This window comes from Pleurodeles waltl, chromosome 2_2, assembly GCF_031143425.1.
Source record: "Pleurodeles waltl isolate 20211129_DDA chromosome 2_2, aPleWal1.hap1.20221129, whole genome shotgun sequence".
Classification (NCBI taxonomy): domain Eukaryota; kingdom Metazoa; phylum Chordata; class Amphibia; order Caudata; family Salamandridae; genus Pleurodeles; species Pleurodeles waltl.
Genome location: NC_090439.1, coordinates 159,328,042 through 159,343,675, shown reverse-complemented (window position 1 = coordinate 159,343,675; position 15,634 = coordinate 159,328,042). Strand labels below are relative to the sequence as shown.

The window sequence follows — 15,634 nt, the reverse complement described above, 5'->3', positions numbered from 1 at the left end:
TCCCTCTGCAGGCGTCGCTGTGGGGGCTCAGGGGGGACAACTTTGGTTACTCACGGTCTCGGAGTCGCCGGAGGGTCCTCCCTGAGGTGTTGGTTCTCCACCAGTCGAGTCGGGGTCGCCGGGTGCAGTGTTGCAAGTCTCACGCTTCTTGCGGGGATTTGCAGGGGTCTTTAAATCTGCTCCTCTGTAACAAAGTTGCAGTTCTTTTGGAGCAGTGCCGCTGTCCTCGGGAGTTTCTTGTCTTTCTTGAAGCAGGGCAGTCCTCTGAGGATTCAGAGGTCGCTGGTCCTTGAGAAAGCGTCGCTGGAGCAGGTTTCTTTGGAAGGCAGGAGACAGGCCGGTAGGTCTGGGGCCAAAGCAGTTGGTGTCTTCTTTTCTTCCTCTGCAGGGGTCTTTCAGCTCAGCAGTCCTCTTCTTGTAAGTTGCAGGAATTTAAATCTTTAGGTTCAGGGAAGCCCTTAAATACTAACTTTAAGGGCGTGTTTAGGTCTGGGGGGTTAGTAGCCAATGGCTACTAGCCCTGAGGGTGGGTACACCCTCTTTGTGCCTCCTCCCAAGGGGAGGGGATCACATCCCTAATCCTATTGGGGAATCCTCCATCTGCAAGATGGAGGATTTCTAAAAGTTAGTCACTTCAGCTCAGGACACCTTAGGGGCTGTCCTGACTGGCCAGTGACTCCTCCTTGTTGTTCTCATTATTTCCTCCGGCCTTGCCGTCAAAAGTGGGGGCCGTGGCCGGAGGGGGCGGGCAACTCCACTAGCTGGAGTGTCCTGCGGTGCTGGAACAAAGGGGTGAGCCTTTGAGGCTCACCGCCAGGTGTTACCGCTCCTGCCTGGGGGAGGTGTTAGCATCTCCACCCAGTGCGGCTTTGTTACTGGCCTCAGGGTGACAAAGGCACTCTCCCCATGGGGCCAGCAACATGTCTCGGTTGTGGCAGGCTGCTGGAACCAGTCAGCCTACACAGATAGTCGGTTAAAGTTTCAGGGGGCACCTCTAAGGTGCCCTCTGGGGTGTATTTCACAATAAAATGTACACTGGCATCAGTGTGCATTTATTGTGCTGAGAAGTTTGATACCAAACTTCCCAGTTTTCAGTGTAGCCATTATGGTGCTGTGGAGTCCGTGTTTGACAGACTCCCAGACCATAAACTCTTATGGCTACCCTGCACTTACCATGTCTAAGGTTTGGCTTAGACACTGTAGGGGCACAGTACTCATGCACTGGTGCCCTCACCTATGGTATAGTGCACCCTGCCTTAGGGCTGTAAGGCCTACTAGAGGGGTGACTTATCTATACTGCATAGGCAGTGTGAGGTTGGCATGGCACCCTGAGGGGAGTGCCATGTCGACTTACTCGTTTTGTTCTCACCAGCACACACAAGCTGGCAAGCAGTGTGTCTGTGCTGAGTGAGGGGTCCCCAGGGTGGCATAAGATATGCTGCAGCCCTTAGAGACCTTCCCTGGCATCAGGGCCCTTGGTACCAGTTACAAGGGACTTACCTGGATGCCAGGGTGTGCCAATTGTGGAATCAAAAGTACAGGTTAGGGAAAGAACACTGACGCTGGGGCCTGGTTAGCAGGCCTCAGCACACTTTCAATTCAAAACATAGCATCAGCAAAGGCAAAAAGTCAGGGGGTAACCATGCCAAGGAGGCATTTCCTTACAACTAGGAAATCATACTCCTAGAAATATTTTGTGAACTGTATTTTAGCATGAGGAAATATGCATGTGTAGATTTGCTCATGTGCAAATCCATTGAGCGTTTACAAGTTCACTTTCCTTCCAACCACATTTATTCCCAACCCTGGAAAAACTTCTACTTCTGCCATTGTCAGGAATAAATTTCCAACCTCTCTCATTATGGTAAAAGATTAGGGGAGGGCTGGTGAAAATCCTGAAAACATGTAAGTTAGTAGTTTTGGGGACTCAAGGGCATTCCAGCCCTGGAACTATTGACTTACTGCTTCCTCCAGCCCAGCATTTAGATCTGCGGAAAGGTAGCAAAATGAGGAAATTGCTATAGTAGGGATGAAACTGCATGTATTCAAGCCCTAATATAGTAGTAGCCCTGGCATGATTAAAGAGAGGCTATTATCAGAGCTCTTACATAATGAGATTACTGCCATAATATGTCGCCGCACTACATGACACCTGTAAAGAAATGGCTCCCTGTTGCAGTTACCCCCCACTTTTTGCCTGATACTGATGCTGACTTGACTGAGAAGTGTGCTGGGACCCTGCTAACCAGGCCCCAGCACCAGTGTTCTTTCACCTAAAATGTACCATTGTCTCCACAATTGGCACAACCCTGGCACCCAGGTAAGTCCCTTGTAACTGGTACCCCTGGTACCAAGGGCCCTGATGCCAAGGAAGGTCTCTAAGGGCTGCAGCATGTCTTATGCCACCCTAGGGACCCCTCACTCAGCACAGACACACTGCTTGCCAGCTTGTGTGTGCTGGTGGGGAGAAAATGACTAAGTCGACATGGCACTCCCTCAGGGTGCCATGCCAACCTCACACTGCCTATGGCATAGGTAAGTCACCCCTCTAACAGGCCTTAGAGCCCTAAGGCAGGGTGCACTATACCACAGGTGAGGGCATATGTGCATGAGCACTATGCCCCTACATCGTCTAAGCAAAACCTTAGACATTGTAAGTGCAGGGTAGCCATAAGAGTATATGGGCTGGGAGTCTGTCAAAAACGAACTCCACAGCTCCATAATGGCTACACTGAAAACTGGGAAGTTTGGTATCAAACTTCTCAGAATAATAAACCCACACTGATGCCAGTGTTGGATTTATTAAAAAATGCACACAGAGAGCATCTTAGAGATGCACCCTGTAATTTACCCAATTGTTCAGTGCAGGACTGACTGGTCTCTGCCAGCCTGCTGCTGAGAGACGAGTTTCTGACCCCATGCGGTGAGAGCCTTTGTGCTCTCTGAGGACAGAAACAAAGCCTGCTCTGGGTGGAGGTGCTTCACACCTCCCCCTGCAGGAACTGTAACACCTAGCAGTGAGCTTCAAAGGCTCAAGCTTCGTGTTACAATGCCCCAGGGCACTCCAGCGAGTGGAGATGCCCCCGCCCCCTGGACACAGCCCCCACTTTTGGCGGCAAGTCCAGGAGAGATAATGAGAAAAACAAGGAGTCGTCACTGGCCAGTCAGGACAGCCCCTAAGGTGTCCTGAGCTGAGGTGACTCTGACTTTTAGAAATCCTCCATCTTGTAGAAGGAGGATTCCCCCAATAGGGATAGGAATGTGACCCCCTCCCCTTGGGAGGAGGCACAAAGAGGGTGTACCCATCCTCAGGGCTAGTAGCCATTGGCTACTAACCCCCCAGACCTAAACACGCCCTTAAATTTAGTATTTAAGGGCTCCCCAGAACCTAAGAATTTAGATTCCTGAAACTACAAGAAGAAGAGGACTGCTGAGCTGAAAAACCCCTGCAGAAGAAGAACAGAAGACACCAACTGCTTTGGCCCCAGTCCTACCGGCCTGTCTCCTGCCTTCCAAAGAAACCTGCTCCAGCGACGCTTTCCAAAGGACCAGCGACCTCTGAATCCTCAGAGGACTGCCCTGCTTAAAGAAAGACAAGAAACTCCAGAGGACAGCGGCCCTGCTCCAAAAAGACTGCAACTTTGTTTCAAGGGAGCAGATTTAAAGACCCCTGCAACTCCCCGCAAGAAGCGTGAGACTTGCAACACTGCACCCGGCGACCCCGACTCGACTGGTGGAGAACCAACACCTCAGGGAGGACCCTCCGGCGACTCCGAGACTGTGAGTAACCAAAGTTGTCCCCCCTGAGCCCCCACAGCGACGCCTGCAGAGGGAATCCCGAGGCTCCCCCTGACCGCGACTGCCTGACTCTGAAAACCAGACGGATGGAAAAGACCCTGCACCCGCAGCCCCCAGCACCTGAAGGAACGGAACTCCAGTGCAGGAGTGACCCCCAGGAGGCCCTCTCCCGTGCCCAGGTGGTGGCTACCCCGAGGAGACCCCCCCCCTTGCCTGCCTGCGCCGCTGAAGAGATCCCTTGGTCTCTCATTGAAAACCCGATGCATGTTTGCACACTGCACCCGGCCGCCCCCGTGCTGCTGAGGGTGTACTTTTTGTGCTGACTTGTGTCCCCCCCCGGTGCCCTACAAAACCCCCCTGGTCTGCCCTCCGAAGACGCGGGTACTTACCTGCTGGCAGACCGGAACCGGGGCACCCCCTTCTCTCCATTGAAGCCTATGTGTTTTGGGCACCTCTTTGACCTCTGCACCTGACCGGCCCTGAGCTGCTGGTGTGGTAACTTTGGGGTTGCTCTGAACCCCCAACGGTGGGCTACCTTGGACCCAAACCTGAGACTTGTAAGTGATTTACTTACCTGCTAAAACTAACAATAACTTACCTCTCCCAGGAACTGTGAAAATTGCACTGTGTCCACTTTTAAAACAGCTATTTGTGTTTTATGTGAAAAGCATATATGCTACTGTAATTATTCAAAGTTCCTAAAGTACTTACCTGCAATACCTTTCAAATGAGATATTACAAGTAGAATTTGAACCTGTGGTTCTTAAAATAAACTAAGAAAATATATTTTTCTATACAAAAACCTATTGGCCTGGAATTGTCTCTGAGTGTGTGTTCCTCATTTATTGCCTGTGTGTATGTACAACAAATGCTTAACACTACTCCTTTGATAAGCCTACTGCTCGACCACACTACCACAAAATAGAGCATTAGTATTATCTCTTTTTGCCACTATCTTACCTCTAAGGGGAACCCTTGGACTCTGTGCATACTATTCCTTACTTTGAAATAGTGCATACAGAGCCAACTTCCTACAACACCAAAAGGACAAGTAGATTATTTTTTTACAGGACAAGTAAATTTGAGAAGCAACCTGTCCTATGGACAAGTAGATGTTTTATTAAATTGCACACCCCTGAATAATGTTTGATGTTGGTGACTGTGAATGCGCAGCTGTGGATCATCGGAAGGCTAATATTCATCGTGCAGGCTTACAATCCAGTTTCCTACATCAGCTTTCAGTGACCAGGATCTGTTTTTCTGTATTGTGGTCTAGCCAGAGTAGCATTCCCTGCTTTATTCTTTTGAAGAGTACATTGCTTGTGTTGTGTGTGTAAAGTCAAATGCTATGTCTTTGTATTTTTTTTTTTTTTTTTTTCCTGTGAAAACTTTCTGTACAGATATGTAGACATTTAAGTGATAGAGGTTTTTTTCTAGATTTTTTTTCTACTCTTCTGTCCGATTTCGGCATAATTGCTATATATATATTTCCTAAAAAATCTTTTCTCCTTGCAGGATGATCTTCTCTCTGTAAAAAAGAAAATAAAGTGTAAGTTAACATTTACTTATTTTTTAAGAAAACGTTAACCATTTTATTAAACGTAAGCAATAACATAACTTGAAAAAAACAAATGATTAGTGATGAGCAGCTTGACAGAACAGGTAAACCTCTTAGCTCGCAGGCTTTATATAGCTAAAGCTTGTTCTTTTTAAGGTTAATAGCTGTGGTTTTGTGTGCTGGGTCTCAAAAGGTAGATGCAATACTCTCAAGACTAGGGCAGGGTACTAAACTCTGTGTTGAGTACTAAAATTGCAATGAGTGCAGAATTGAGCAGAAAAAGAAATAAATGTAATGAAATATCTAGGATAACTGCTTTTAGGCTAATTGATGGGTTTTAACTATGCAAACGTTCCTCTACATGGGATTGTGAAGTTTTTATGCCGTTCTCTTGTACTTTTTCTGGACAGGGTCATGTTTTTCTTTTGTGGGTCGACAGTTCTGCACTCCCACTGGAGGTATTCCTTGCACTGTACATTTTGATTGAAATCTGACCTGTTCTCCGGTTTCAGGACACCTAAAGTGCACCCATTTTGTTAGCATGGCTAATTAATCCAGCTGAAGTGCAGACTGATAGTGGTGACACTGAGTTTCTTGTCGACCATAGGCTGTTTCACATGTAGCCCTTTGTAGATGGGATGAGATGGGGCCAATACTATGTACAAACCCGTACCTTTAAAAGATCTGTTAAGTTTTTCCAGAACTGGTTCCTTGGTCTTCAATATGTCTAGTACATGTGTTAAGGACGCCTGTTTTCATGTGTGTTTTTGGACTAGTGGTTGCTATACCTCAGATGTGGGTACAACACTAGTTGTTGATTATCTTTTTTGCTAATGTGGGACTGTTCAGCTCGGAAATTGCAGCCTGCAACTAAGCCCCTCTCTGTACCCAGTGTATATGGTGTTTTAGGTGGTAGCCAGCTCAAATACTTTATTATGAAGAGGTGTTCCTCTGTGAGGGTGAAACCCATCCTTACAATGTAGAAGTAGTCTCTTTATATGATATATCAAAATGAGCTATATCGTGCAGAGAGTCCAGGAGGGGGGTCCCTTATTAGTGGATAGTGGCTTGCTCTAGCAATCCCAATGTGCTCTTTTGGGGGCAGTGTGGTCAAGCAGCCTTAGGCTTATTAGAGTGGAGCATTAGACATTTGCAAATAAACACCCAGTCAATAAATGACACACGACTCAGAGCTACACATATATTTACAAAAATAACAAATATCTTTATAGATGTTTAGGCACCAGAATGAATACAATCCTGTAAGTACATTTTGAAGGACAAATCTTAAAGGTTTTGAAAAGTTGACCGTGCATTTTTGTTTTTGTTTTGGGCATCGCTCCTATGAGTGAAGGTAGATCTGCATACCAAGGGCAGTGGGCTTCTTTGAAGCCCCCTGCCTTGGAATACAGGATCACGGGTTATCCTGTTGGGTGTGGTGTGCAAACACCTCTTCCAGAGCAGGCTTTGTTTCTGAATGCCCAAGAGCAAAGAGACTCACCCTTTGGGGTCAGAATCATGTCTGGTGGTTGCAGGAAGGCTGGCTAAAACTAGTCGGTCCGTACACTGGTAGTTGGTCGGTTTTCAGGGGGCTCCTCTAAGGTGCCCTCTAGGTGCATGTATTAATGAATCTACTGGCATCAGTGAGGGTTCATTAATACGAGATGTTTGATACCAAACATCCCTATTTTCAGTGAAGCCATCATGTAGCTGGAGAACTCTGAGACCAGCGTCCAGCACATGTACTTAAAATGGCTTCTTTGTTCACTCACTATATCGAAGTGTAGGAAAGTACCCTCTTTCTTGGCATGGTTACCCCCATTTTCTGCCTGTTGTCAGTGGGTTTGACTGTTTTCACTGGGATCCTGCTAACCAGAAGCCCATTGATTATGCTCTCTCCCTTTTAACTTGGTTTTTACACCCCACATTTGGCACTCTGGTGCCCCCTTATAAGTCCCTAGTATATGGTACTCAGGGGATTGGTGACCAGGGGAGCCCCATGGGCTGCAGCATGTATTATGCCACCCATGGGAAGCCCATACAAATCTTTCTGCAGGCCTGCCATTGCAGCCTGCGTGAAAGGGTGCGTGCACCTTTTTCATTACAGGTCACTGCACCAGGTCGCTGTAAGTCACCCCTATGGCAGGCCTTCCTAGCCCAGAGGGCAGGGTTCAAGTACCTGTGTGTGTGAGGGCACCCCTGCACTAGCAGAGGTGCCCCCACGAACTCCAGCTCCATTTTCCTGGTCTTCGGCAGTGCAGGGACGCCATTCTACGTAATTGTAACTCTGAACCTAGGCATGTTTGGAATCAAACATGTCGGAATTATACCCCAATACAGTTGCTAGTATTGAAAGTATGATTCCATGCACTCTGGGTGCTCCTTAGAGGACCCCCAGCATTGCTACCACCAGTCTTCCAGGGTTTCCGGGTAGCCAAAGCTGCTACCACCCCTCAGGCAGGTTTCTACCCTCCTGCTTCTTGGCACGAGAAAATCAAGTAAACAAAAGATTGGAGCGAGCACGCTCCTATCGTGCTCCCGCGGTGAAGCGAGCTCCCTGGAGCGCCCCCGGGGCACAAGCAGGCACCTACTTTGGTGCCTGCCCTCTCGGGCGGCTGGACGGGCCACCGGGTGCTACTGGTGTGGGTGGGTGGGGACGGAGGCCTCATCGGAGGCTCCCTCGCCCCACCAGGCAGGCCCCTGTTTCTTCCTCCCTGCCTGGCAGAGATAACAAAGCCTCACCAGAGGCCCCCTCTGCCCCAACGAAACCCTGGGCCTGTCATCGGAGCTGATGCCGCCCCGCTCTTCCAGAGAGTTCACCAGAGGCCCCCATTTGGCATAGAGGAGCGCCGGGGGCCCCATTTTTCATTCTTCAGGCACTGGAGGTGCCTTCCCCTTTAACAGGTATTTCCTAAAGGAGCAAAGTATATAATCTAAGTACTTTCTTGAGACTTTGTTGATTTATATATTGCGTACCCGTTTAAGATGACTCCATATGTGTATGCAAATGTTCCTTTTATGGGCATAACGTGCTAATATGTTTTTATGACTTGCCATAGGTTTTCTAATGTTCCTAATATGGGCATTTATGATATTCTTATGACAAGTGCTTTGGTGTAATAACGTGTTTCCTGACTACTGCTTATGTTGCAGAATACTGAGTAACCTGTGTGTTATAAGTGACTACTACTAGTCTGCAGAGTAACCAATGTGTATCTTTCTGACAACTGCTAAGGTAGCAGGAAACTACTGATATGTGATGTTTGGTCTAATAATTGCGTTGTGTACAATACAGTATATTTTCATATAACTGGCTGTTTCATTTGTGGTGGAGATAGTGCGTCACGTGTGTTGTGCAAACGCTTTACACATTGCCTCTGGAATAGGCCTGGCTGCTTGTGTCAAGCTACAAAGAGGGTGAGCAGGGGTTGTCTTGGACATTTAACTCCCTTGCCCTGACTAGTGGGTGGGTTCTGCCTTGCTTAGGTGCATACCCTAGCCAACCAGAAACCCCATTTCTAACAGGTACCATTTATTAGGGACTTTCAGAGGATGTTAAAGGTTTTGCCTGTGAGGGAAACTGCATTTTTGGAAGAGAGATCAGGCACTGGTGACCTAGTTAGCAGGATCCCAGTGCACTTTCGTTCGAAATCACATCAGATACCAGGCAAATCGTGTGGGGGGGGTGTAACATGTCAAAAAAGGACACTTTCCTACATTCTGGGTTGGGTCAGATGGGGATCTGCAGAAACAGCCTGCAGACATCTTCATGAAGTCCACAGTGGGTGAGCACAGGGTGGGCTTTTTTTCTGAAGGGCCTGGGGACCACACTGACATTGTTAGCCCACTTAAACATGAGCTTGGGTGCTTGGATGTCTGGCGTCAGGTTTTTGGGGGTCCAGGTTCTCTGGCCTTTTGTTGGTGCCTGCGGATGCAGGATAGCTGCTACTCTACTCCAAGGGTGTTCCTCCTGACACTTGGCAAACCTATGGCAGCTCTCCCAATTTTTGGGAGGTTGCATCAACAGGACAGGTCAGTTGCGCCTCAAGGGTTGCATGGAGCATGCAGGCCAGCAGGGTTGGCACCAAGTCAGTTGTGCTCCTTGATTCTCAGGTTCAGCAGGCTTCTTGTCCAGTCCTCCTTTTGGGTCCAGCAAGGATCTGAGGATCTGGCATCAGTGGCGGGGGGCCCTAAATACTCAATTTAGAGGATGTTAAGGGGAGTGAAGGGTAGTAGCCAGTGGGCCACTTACCCTTGGGGTCAGTAGAGCCCCTAGGTGATCACTTCCTGTGGGGAGTTGTAAGGAAATGCCTCCTTGGCATGGTTACCCCCTGACTTTTTGCCTTTGCTGATGCTAAGTTTTGATTTGAAAGTCTGCTGAGGCCTGCTAAGCAGGCCCCAGCACCAGTGTTCTTTCCCTAACCTGTACTTTTGTTTCCACAATTGGCACACCCTGGCATCCAGGTAAGTCCCTTGTAACTGGTACCCCTGGTACCAAGGGCCCTGATGCCAGGGAAGGTCTCTAAGGGCTGCAGCATGTCTTATGCCACCCTGGGGACCCCTCACTCAGCACAGACACACTGCTTGCCAGCTTGTGTGTGCTGGTGAGGACAAAACGAGTAAGTCGACATGGCACTCCCCTCAGGGTGCCATGCCAACCTCACACTGCCTATGCAGTATAGATAAGTCACCCCTCTAGCAGGCCTTACAGCCCTAAGGCAGGGTGCACTATACCATAGGTGAGGGCACCAGTGCATGAGCACTGTGCCCCTACAGTGTCTAAGCAAAACCTTAGACATTGTAAGTGCAGGGTAGCCATAAGAGTATATGGTCTGGGAGTCTGTCATGCACGAACTCCACAGCACCATAATGGCTACACTGAAAACTGGGAAGTTTGGTATCAAACTTCTCAGCACAATAATTGCACACTGATGCCAGTGTACATTTTATTGTGAAATACACCCCAGAGGGCACCTTAGAGGTGCCCCCTGAAACCTTAACCGACTATTTGTGTAGGCTGACTAGTTCTAGCAGCCTGCCACACACCAGACATGTTGCTGGCCACATGGGGAGAGTGCCTTTGTCACTCTGTGGCTAGTAACAAAGCCTGTACTGGGTAGAGGTGCTTCACACCTCCCCCTGCAGGAACTGTAACACCTGGCGGTGAGCATTAAAGGCTCACCCCCTTTGTTACAGCATCACAGGGCACTCCAGCTAATGGAGTTGCCCGCCCCCTCCGGCCACGGCCCCACTTTTGGCGGCAAGGCCGGAGGAGATAATGAGAAAAACAAGGAGGAGTCACTGGCCAGTCAGGACAGCCCCTAAGGTGTCCTGAGCTGAGGTGACTCTAACTTTTAGAAATCCTCCATCCTCCAAACCTAAACACGCCCTTAAATTTAGTATTTAAGGGCTCCCCAGAACCTAGGAACTCAGATTCCTGCAACCTAAGAAGAAGAGGACTGCTAAGCTGAAAAACCCTGCAGAGAAGACTGAGACACCAACTGCTTTGGCCCCAGCTCCACCGGCCTGTCTCCCCACTTCTAAAGACACTGCTCCAGCGACGCACTCCCCAGGGACCAGCGACCTCTGAAGCCTCAGAGGACTGCCCTGCATCTAGAAGGACCAAGAACTCCCGAGGACAGCGGCTCTGTTCACCCAAGACTGCGACTTTGCTACAAAGAAGCAACTTTGAAACAACTTGCGTTTCCCACCGGAAGCGTGAGACTTGACACTCTGCACCCGACGCCCCCGGCTCGACTTGTGGAGAACAATCACTTCAGGGAGGACTCCCCGGCGACTGAGAGACCGTGAGTAGCCAGAGTTGACTCCCTGGGCCCCCACAGCGACGCCTGCAGAGGGAATCCCGAGGCACCCCCTGACCGCGACTGCCTGCTTCCCAGATCCGACGCCTGGTAAAGACTCTGTACCTGCAGCCCCCCGGGCCTGAAGGATCCGACCTCCAGTGCAGGAGCGACCCCCAGGTAGCCCTCTCCCTTGCCCAGGTGGTGGCTACCCCGAGGAGCCCCCCCCCCTTGCCTGCCTGCATCGCTGAAGAGACCCCTTGGTCTCCCATTGAAACCTATTGAGAACCCGACGCGTGTTTGCACACTGCACCCGGCCGCCCCCGTGCTGCTGAGGGTGTACTTTGTGTGGACTTGTGTCCCCCCTGGTGCCCTACAAAACCCCCCTGATCTGCCCTCCGAAGTCGTGGTGTAAGGAAATGCCTCCTTGGCATGGTTACCCCCTGACTTTTTGCCTTTGCTGATGCTATGTTTTGATTTGAAAGTGTGCTGAGGCCTGCTAACCAGGCCCCAGCACCAGTGTTCTTTCCCTAACCTGTACTTTTGTTTTACACAATTGGCACACCCTGGCATCCAGGTAAGTCCCTTGTAACTGGTACCCCTGGTACCAAGGGCCCTGATGCCAGGGAAGGTCTCTAAGGGCTGCAGCATATCTTATGCCACCCTGGGGACCCCTCACTCAGCACAGACACACTGCTTGCCAGCTTGTGTGTGCTCGTGAGGACCAAACGAGTAAGTCGACATGGCACTCCCCTCAGGGTGCCATGCCAACCTCACACTACCTATGCAGTATAGATAAGTCACCGCTCTAGCAGGCCTTACAGCCCTAAGGCAGGGTGCACTATACCATAGGTGAGGGCACCAGTGCATGAGCACTGTGCCCCTACAGTGTCTAAGCAAAACCTTAGACATTGTAAGTGCAGGGTAGCCATCAGAGTATATGGTCTGGGAGTCTGTCAAACACGAACTCCACAGCACCAGAATGGCTACACTGAAAACTGGGAAGTTTGGTATCAAACTTCTCAGCACAATAAATGCACACTGATGCCAGTGTACATTTTATTGTGAAATACACCCCAGAGGGCACCTTAGAGGTGCCCCCTGAAACCTTAACCAACTACCCGTGTAGGCTGACTGGTTTTAGCAGCCTGCCACACTCGAGACATGTTGCTGGCCACATGGGGAGAGTGCCTTTGTCACTCTGTGGCCAGTAACAAAGCCTGCACTGGGTGGAGATGCTATCACCTCCCCCAGGCAGGAGCTGTAACACCTGGCGGTGAGCCTCAAAGGCTCACCCCCTTTGTTCCAGCACCACAGGGCACTCCAGCTAGTGGAGTTGCCCGGCCTCGGCTCCACTTTTTGGCGGCAAGGCCGGAGGAATTAATGAGAAAAACAAGGAGGAGTCACTGGCCAGTCAGGACAAGCCCCTAAGGTGTCCTGAGCTGAAGTGACTCTAACTTTTAGAAATCCTCCATCTTGCAGATGGAGGATTCCCCCAATAGGGATAGGAATGTGACCCCCTCCCCTTGGGAGGAGGCACAAAGAGGGTGTACCCACCCTCAGGGCTAGTAGCCATTGGCTACTAACCCCACAGACCTAAACACGCCCTTAAAGTTAGTATTTAAGGGCTCCCCTGAACCTAAGAATTTAGATTCCTTCAACTTACAGAAGAAGAGGACTGCTGAGCTGAAAAACCCTGCAGAGAAGAAGACACCAACTGCTTTGGCCCCAGCCCTACCGGCCTGTCTCCCTCCTTCAGAAGAAAACTGCTCCAGCGACGCTTTCCCCGGGACCAGCGACCTCTGAATCCTCAGAGGACTGCCCTGCTTCCAAAAGACCAAGAAACTCCAGAGAACAGCGGCCCTGTTCCACAAAGACTGCAACTTTGTATCCAGAGGAGCAGATTTAAAGACCCCTGCAATCCCCGCAAGAAGCGTGAGACTTGCAACACTGCACCCGGTGACCCCGACTCGACTGGTGGAGAACCAACACCTCAGGGAGGACCCTCCGGCGACTCCGAGACTGTGAGTAACCAAAGTTGTCCCCCCTGAGCCCCCACAGCGACGCCTGCAGAGGGAATCCGGAGGCTCCCCCTGACCGCGACTGCCTGACTCTGAAATCCCGATGCCTGGAAAAGACCCTGCACCCGCAGCCCCCAGGACCTAAAGGATCGGAACTCCAGTGCAGGAGTGACCCCCAGGAGGTCCTCTCCCTTGCCCAGGTGGTGGCTACCCCGAGGAGCCCCCCCCTTGCCTGCATCGCTGAAGAGACCCCTTTGTCTCCCATTGAAACCTATTGAGAACCCGACGCGTGTTTGCACACTGCACCCAGCCGCCCCCGTGCTGCTGAGGGTGTACTTTCTGTTTGTACTTGTGGTCCCCCACCCCACCCCCCCCCAGTGCCCTACAAAACCCCCCTGGTCTGCGCTCAGAAGACGCAGGTACTTACCTGCTGGCAGACTGGAACCGGGGCACCCCCTTCTCCATTGAAGCCTATGCGTTTTGGGCACCACTTTGACCTCTGCACCTGACCGGCCCTGAGCTGCTGGTGTGGTAACTTTGGGGTTGCTCTGAACCCCCAACGGTGGGCTTCCTTGGACCCAAACTTGAACCCCGTAGGTGGTTTACTTACCTGCAAAAACTAACAAACACTTACCTCCCCCAGGAACTGTTGAAAATTGCACTGTCTAGTTTTAAAATAGCTATATGTCATTTATGAGAAAACTGTATATGCTATTTTGCTAATTCAAAGTACCTACCTGCAATACCTTTCATTTGAAGTATTACATGTAAATCTTGAACCTGTGGTTCTTAAAATAAACTTAGAAAATATATTTTTCTATACAAAAACCTATTGGCCTGGAATTGTCTCTGAGTGTGTGTTCCTCATTTATTGCTTGTGTGTGTACAACAAATGCTTAACACTACTCCTTTGATGGGGGCGTGGCCAAGGACCCGGAGATGGCGCACGCCTGAATTTCTCGCTCCGGAGGGGCCGGCGAGAGAGAGTTCGAAAGCGCGCCCTCTCCGGGCAGATCGGGGTCCAGGCTGTAGGGCGAAGCCGGCGGAAGGGGTCGAGCGTGGGTGGGCCCCCGCGGCGGCCCCGGAGAGTGCCGGAGTCGGCCAGTAGGAGAGATTGGTGACCGGAGGCCTGAGCACACGGCCGAAGCCGCGGCCTTGCGTGGGGCCGCGATCCGAAGCGGCGTGAGGGCAGACGGCTCGGAGCGACATGGGACTCCGGGCGAGTCCTCCAACGGCGACGGAGGTGCCGGAGGGGGCCTGGGAGTCCAGGTGAGGTCGCGCCCAGTCGGGGTGCGGCAAGGATGCGCTCCTGGAGGCGGGCGGCCCTAGGAGAATACGGGGGCCGGCCCGCGATCGAAGCTGTGGCCTCGCGCTGGGCTGTGGGCCTGAGAACAGCATGGGACGCCGGGGGAGTCTTCCTGCTGCGGCGGAGATGCCAATTGGGGCCCGGTGGCCCAACTGAAGACGCGCTCTGTTGGGTGGCGAAGTGGCGTTACTCTAGGACTCTGGCGAGGCCCCAGAAAGGATCGGGGACGGAGCAAGGCCATGAGAGAGAGAGTGACGGAGCAAAGCGACGCCGAGGTGACGGGGTGACCCGGGGGCAAGCCGCGAGGCCGCTTAACTTGAGCTGGGGCTCTGGGCCCTGACACACACCTAAGAAGCGGAGTGAACAGGGGACAACGGGCCCTGGCGTGAACCCCGGTAGACACTGGCGAGATTGCAGCGGGACAGGTGGTCCGCTTGAGTTGGGTGCCGGAGCGGGGAGGCCCTGGACTGCGCCGATCCGAGACCCCTGGGTGCTGACTTGGATTCCGGGGCAGGAGGATCCAGCTGACAGGATCAAGCCAGCGAGGCAAAAGGATCAATTGGTGGAGCTGGTAAGTGGCGGATCGCGCCCTGGGGGTGAGCGGTGGGTGGAATGCCCAGTAGATGGAATTGCGGACTCCCCCGGGCGCCCTGGAGCGCCGGAGACCCCTAAACGAGCAGGACTGAGCATAGAAGTGTCTTTGGTTCAACTTGGGAAGCAAGTGGGAGGCAAATCGGAGCCTCGTAGAATAGAGACAGTTGTGAGCCTACAACGGACTAAAGGGCCCGGAGCTTAAGAGGCTAGTTGCTAAACAGAGTGTGTCAGCGCGGAGCCCCTGGCGCCACGGCCCGAAAACAGTGGGTCCTGATGGAGTGCTGGGATCCCGCGGAGGACCAACCGGGAACGGGGGTGAGGCCTATGGTGAATGGAGAGTGACGCCTCGGTGAGGAACTATAGAAACTGCTGGGGCCGCTGCCGGGGCCCCTGGGGCAAGGCCCGCCGCTGGTCTGATGTCCCCCAAGTACCGCCAAAAGAACAGAACCATGGACACTGCGGCTCTGGCTGAGAGCGGGGAACCGGACCCGCAGGTCAGAGTCCAAGATACTTTAGATAAAATACTCGGGCGATTGAGGACACAAAAACAACGTTG

The 15,634-nt window shown here is 51.5% G+C and overlaps 1 protein-coding gene across 5 annotated transcripts in view; it reads left to right on the top strand.

The window, feature by feature from the left end:
* The window catches only part of LOC138281115 (uncharacterized), a 415,049-nt gene that overhangs the window by 110,445 nt on the left and 288,970 nt on the right, over window positions 1-15,634 (top strand). For all 5 annotated transcript variants that reach the window (XM_069219553.1, XM_069219552.1, XM_069219551.1 and 2 more), the window contains exon 8: window positions 5,314-5,347. In XM_069219553.1, coding sequence (XP_069075654.1) covers window positions 5,314-5,347 — 34 coding nt within the window. The remainder of the gene's footprint in view (window positions 1-5,313; window positions 5,348-15,634) is intronic.